The sequence below is a fragment of the Halyomorpha halys genome, unplaced genomic scaffold, assembly GCF_000696795.3.
Source record: "Halyomorpha halys isolate HHAL.00 unplaced genomic scaffold, Hhal_1.1 Scaffold165.1, whole genome shotgun sequence".
NCBI classification, from domain to species: domain Eukaryota; kingdom Metazoa; phylum Arthropoda; class Insecta; order Hemiptera; family Pentatomidae; genus Halyomorpha; species Halyomorpha halys.
Window position 1 is genome coordinate 1,108,789 of NW_027111427.1, and position 6,122 is coordinate 1,114,910.

General features: G+C 28.9%; 1 protein-coding gene across 5 annotated transcripts in view; it reads left to right on the plus strand.

Annotated features, from left to right (window-relative positions):
* The window catches only part of LOC106678871 (glutamate receptor ionotropic, kainate 2), a 676,475-nt gene that overhangs the window by 526,866 nt on the left and 143,487 nt on the right, over window positions 1-6,122 (plus strand). For all 5 annotated transcript variants that reach the window (XM_067049421.1, XM_067049419.1, XM_067049423.1 and 2 more), the window contains one exon: window positions 361-513. In XM_067049421.1, the coding sequence (XP_066905522.1) occupies window positions 361-513 (153 nt within the window). The remainder of the gene's footprint in view (window positions 1-360; window positions 514-6,122) is intronic.

Below are 6,122 nucleotides of genomic sequence, written 5' to 3' on the forward strand. Positions count from 1 at the left end.
TGTATATCTCTCAGGCAGACACTCCTACTTGAAAAAAAAAATCTTGCCAAAGAGTTTATATATATGGAGAGCTTTGAGACGCACGAACGTAACTGCATTTTCTTTTTTACCATATTCGGTGTAATTACATAATGGATGATAACCTACTTAATGTCTCTAGGTCATATTTCTACAAATATTTTATTAAAGGTTTTAGAGAAATGCATCTAACATGATAAAAATCTGTTTACTTACACAAAAGTATAACAAGAAATACATCTTTCCAATCCCAATACATTCTTTAGTTTTAGTTACCTTTGTGTGTTTCTAATCTCTCGATATTAAGCTGTATTAATAGGTTTTGTTAATTGGTATTTCCAGGCAGAACCAGCTCTAGTATTCGACTCTGTCTATGTATTCGCTACTGGGCTGGCTTCCCTGGAATCTAGCCACACCCTCAGACCTGCTAATCTGTCCTGTGATCTTGAGGTCCCCTGGCAAGACGGGCCATCTCTATATAATTACATCAATGCGGTGAGTGATTACATCCTATTCTATTCTATTGATCAATTCATTGGACTAATATATTTGTTGAATTATATAATTGTTTATAATTAAAGAAATATAAATTAGAAACGAAAATGAACAAATATAACAAGTGTAATAAATTTAAGACGTTCACATTTTTTATAATTTCTGTAATAAAAAATTAAGAAATATTTAGCTTACTATTTTTCAGAACTTTTAGCTCAAATTATTTGAAATCATATAAGATATTTCACAGAAAAATTCAGTAAAAATCACTCGATTAACCCAGAAATATTTTATGTTAATCGAAACATCTAGACCAGTTTTAGCAGTGTTAAGCAAAAGGTATTTGTAATTAAATTTTTTTTAATTATTTATTTATGGTAATTTACAACTGTACAAAATAATACAATAGGTAAATATGTAGTATGTTTCATATACACCTGAAAATCTTGGGAAGGAACCACCCATTGGTGGTATTTCAAACATTAATTTAAATTAGAAGGTCCCGTGGCCATCTTCTTTTCAGACGCCTCGGAGGATTATCAGGGATTGTTAAGGATGAAAGATTAAGAATTAATGGGTTAGGATGGTTAATAAGTTTGGAATGAAAAGACGTATAAATTTGATTGAGATTACTAATTGCCCTTGGTTTAGTTCAACTAGCTATAGCAATTACAAATCATTGTTAAATTTTAGTTGTTCATCAAATAGTTGAAATTACTATTCTGAATTGTAATTTATTTCTACAGTTTCAAATTACATTAATTGTAATAGCAATTAGTTATTGCGCAAAAATGATTCATATATAGACAGTGTTAAGTACACTAATTTTCAAACACCAACTGAAGAACGGCAAATATTGATTGATGTAAGATCATGATACAGTGATACATGCATGTAGAGAAACTACCCTTAGCTAGCACTCTAATAACATTTCTACATTAGAAGATCTCGAGACTATCTTCTTTTCAGGCCCATTGGAGGATTGTCAGGAATGGAAGAGGAAGCAAGGTTATTTAAGTAGCTTTAATTTTAGCGCTGGCAGACATCTGTACGTCCAATGGTTTCTGAAATGAAGTTTTTCATAAATCAAACTTATTGTCCGAACAACTATAAATCAATTTATTTTAGCAAATATCATGAAAACTACTATTCCTACGAAGGTAAAGGTCATAAACGTATTTATAGTCTATTAAACTAGCTTTAATTTGAATGCTAATAGACATCTGTACGTCTCACAGTCCTGAGTTATAGATTTCTCAAAATTAATTAAGTAGTAATCTTTCAGACGATTTTAAAGAAATTTTGCTTTTTAAAAAGCTATATCTCGAGAACTATTGGACGTGAATAGCTCTTTTAGGGCTAATATTTCAGCAAATTTACTCTTCTTTAAATTTGGTGGTTTTAAGATATAGAGCTCCGAATGAAAAATATGTTTTTTTAAGGTTTTGAAACAGTCACCATTTTTTATTCCTCCTACCTATACTGGGCAGACTCATCAGTTTTGACTAGTTATTATACATAGTTTTGATTAAAGTAATCAAAAATTAGGGTTAGATAACTGCCTTTTTTTCTTCCCAGGCTCTTGTACTATTAGCATCAAACATTCTGTTTCACTTAAACTCTTAATGTATTCAGTATTTATAAATGATTTATTTATGAAAAATAATGTATAAAAATAACTTCAACAAGAGCTCACTAGAGTGTAATAATGTGATGCGCGGCCCGCACCAAATATTTTGGGTGAGTGATATATTATTACCCTTGTTATTTTGAAACTAGATAAAGATGATTAGGTTAGGTCTTGGGTATTTTGAAATACGTGAACTTATATAATGTGACAACCTATGGAATGATGAAATGCTATTCATAAAATATAACCGTACTGGTTAAAAATATATTTTTTAATTCGAGTTGGTTCATTCTAACTATTTCTTTCTGAAGTTATTTTTTTTTAGTTACAGTAGATAAAAATAGTTTATTTTCTTAAATATTATTTATATATTTTTTCCACTAATATCGATCGTTATATTGCCATTTGAACTTTTATTGAATTATCTTTCCAAGAAGAGAAAATGGTGAAAGCTCTCCTGTATAAAGTTTTTCTTCTTCATATTGCGGTTATGATCAATCCATCACGTTGTAATCTGGAAGTTCTTGTAGTTCGGGCACGTACTCGGTCGTCTTATCCTTTTGAAGATTTCCTCCCGAGCGGGGACACGACTCTGGGAAATTTTATCGGGGGAGAATTCCTTCCCGATCGCATAAAATTTTGTTTTGAAGAAGCTATGTCTCTAAACTTTTTCTTACTTTTTATAGAGGAAACACAATTTTAAAATATATTGGTCCTTTTGGTTAGCGAAATAAAAATGTAATTAAAAGTTATTATCAGGTCTTCTATTATATTATACAATAACAGCCTTTTGATGATAATGTTATACTTAGTACAACACTGAAAACTTTTTCAATCGAGGTACAAAACTGAAAAATAATTAAGTTGAAATATTTCTTAATTTATTTTGTTTACTAAATTGAACCTCAGAAAAAAACTTAAATATATTTTTATATAACAAATAATAGTTAATTGAGGAGCCTCAATAAGTCAATTAGGAACTATAAAATATAGTCATACAAAAAGTCTTAATTTATTTTATTTATGTATAGATCTATTTATCTTTTTTATTTTATAAACTGAAATTGAGGGGTCAGTATCAAGTAGTAGGTAACTCCATTTTTTACTTGTTCATATTCATATTTGTTGTTTTATTTATTTATTACTTTATTATTTGGAATATTTTAATATTTGTTATATAGGAGAATTTGTTGATAAAATGAAATAAGGGTTGTAAAATAGAAGGGAAAGAAAAAAAGGAATAAATTGAAAAGCTTGTATTCAGTTTGTAGACTGGTATTAATTGTAAAAGAATACTGTGGAAAAAAAATGTTATCTTTCTATTATATTATATCATATAAAAATATGTAATTTATATATGTCCAGTCACGGATTGATCAGTATGCTGTGTAATGTAACAACCCGATGTATTTGGGCAGCATGAATGAATAAATTTCGTTCTCTCCTCTCCCTACCAATATTTAAAAAACTGTATCTCAAAGTCAACTGTGCCTACTCAGAACAATATGCTCTCAAATTATTTATTATTAAATCTATTTTATAAATAATTGTCAAAAAAATTATATGTCGAAAACAGGAAAACAATTATTTAAATAAAAAAATTGCGATTTTTAGACAAACATTATTGTATACATTTTCAAACTAGATTAAATTTGTCAAATTTCATTCTAAACTAGTCTCAATAGTTTCTATATTAGTTGTTATACATCGACAAATACTCGTTCTAAGTTAATTTTTTATTACAATTATTTTAAAATCTAATTTTTTTATTGATAATTTAAAGGTAAGTTAATGTCGATAAGAATTTGTATTTACTTTTTAAATATAATATATTTGATGTTAGTTCGCACAGACATATTTTTCAGCTCTATGTACATTTAATGTCGAGTAGTAATTTTTTGTGCTTTATAGTATCAGTTATTTATTTCTTGAACTGCCAATACTAAAGAAAAAGGTTTATAAATAAAATTGACAAACTTGGGTATTTAGGACAAAGTAGAAATAAAAAAATCACAAAATTAAAAACAATTGTTACCCTTAATTAGAACAGAAAGCCACATATGCCTGTGTACATCAACGTATATACAAATAAAAATAACTTTTTGTCAGTATTTACCTATACCAATATATGAAGTACGCCTTCAACTCAATGCCAGGTACACGTACAGGTACCAGGTACACGTTCACTTGTGGTTGGGTTTTAAGTGGACTGTATATAATTTTTAATGATGAAATTAAACATAATTAAATCAAAATAAAATTCTATTATATAAATTACAAGTGGTGAAGGGGGTGGCCGAAATAAAACATTTTGGTTAAAAGGTTTAATTTATGTAGAATAACTGGGCTATGGAAAACTGTAGATCTAATGAGGTGGTTGATGATAATATGGATGTTAACTATGTTGAACTGGGTGGACTTCCTCCATGTTTCCTTTCTTCTCTTCGCATTCTATGCCTCTGTCTCTCTCTTTCCTCTGGTTCGAGGAACAGCTCCAGAAGTTCTACTCACTCATCACAGGTCTTTGGAGTGAACAATGAAAAAGTGCTTTAGGCAGAAAACAAGATGGCTCTCTCTCAGCCTGGGTTTCTTCTTCTCACCACAGTGAGCGCTGGTTGAGGTGAGTTTTGGCTGTTGTCCACAAGGGGCGCTACTAATGCCTACATATGGCAGCCCCTCCAATTCAAGCTTTCGGTTAACGTACGTTACCCGGAACAACCCTTGTTTGATTTATAGTTTTCATACAACATTCAACAATTTCAATAGCCGTTTTTCTTTTTTTTGTAAATTCTCATTTTTGCTATATTATATTTTACTTTCTTTCAGTATCATTTGTCCTATTATTTCTTTTTTATAATAATTTTGTATTTTTGAAAAACTTTTATTGGAATAATACATTCTACTACAGTCAAGGCCAATAGTATTAGGGATGTAAGAACACATTCATACCATATTAACTAAAAATAAATAATAATTATAAAAGGACAATAAGTATTAACTAAAATGGATAAAAATTAAATTATATGTACACATAAATAAACATAGGAGCCAAACTCAGTTAAAAAGGCGAAAAGAAACAACTGAGGTGAATAAAAATATTATGATTGTATGATAATGATTGACAAAAAATAGGTTAGTTTTTAAATATTTAACGTGATTAAAATAAAAGTATAATTGTTTGTAATTATATTACTACTATTTATTTAAGTTATTGAAATAAATAATAAAAATATATTTCAAAAATTGTGTTATATTAATTGACAGATGTAATTGTTTTCAAAGATTAATCCATTTCGACATTACAGCCTACATTAGAAAAACAATTAAACGTGGATGCAATACATAATGTACCATTATTGTTGATAAATGCTAAAATGTAAGTAAAACAGGTTAATATAATAAGGTTTCCCTTATAATGGCCTTTAGCCCGAAACGTTAGATAAAAAAAATTGATCAAGTCAAGTATATGTTTTTAAATGTGTGATGAAGTTAAATTGGTAAAAAATTGAAATTTTTTATTTTACATGCAAGATAAAAATATTTAATTGCTGCATTTTTAATTTTTTACAGTTAAATAAAATATACATAGATATATTGTAACTATTCAAACTACTGTCACTCTGTCACTGTTTTGAGTATTTACGGCTATTCTCTGATTGTCTTCGAGGACTACGAATAGCGCAGTTCCATCTTATTTTATCTTATATCTCCACCATCTTCCTGATTCATTCTCCATTTTGCTCAGCCTTGAGTTATACGTATAATATCTTGGAATCTACTCAACAGCTGTCACATAATTTACTTCAACGGCACATCATTTAGATAAGTCTCTTCTCCTTATTTTATCTGTCCCAGTCGTCTTTCTCAATATTTTTCCTTTTCGATAGCCTCTTCGGGCATTTGTCTGGATAAGTAGAAGCGGAGAAAATTAACTGTAAATAGACATATACATATACATATATATATATACATATACATA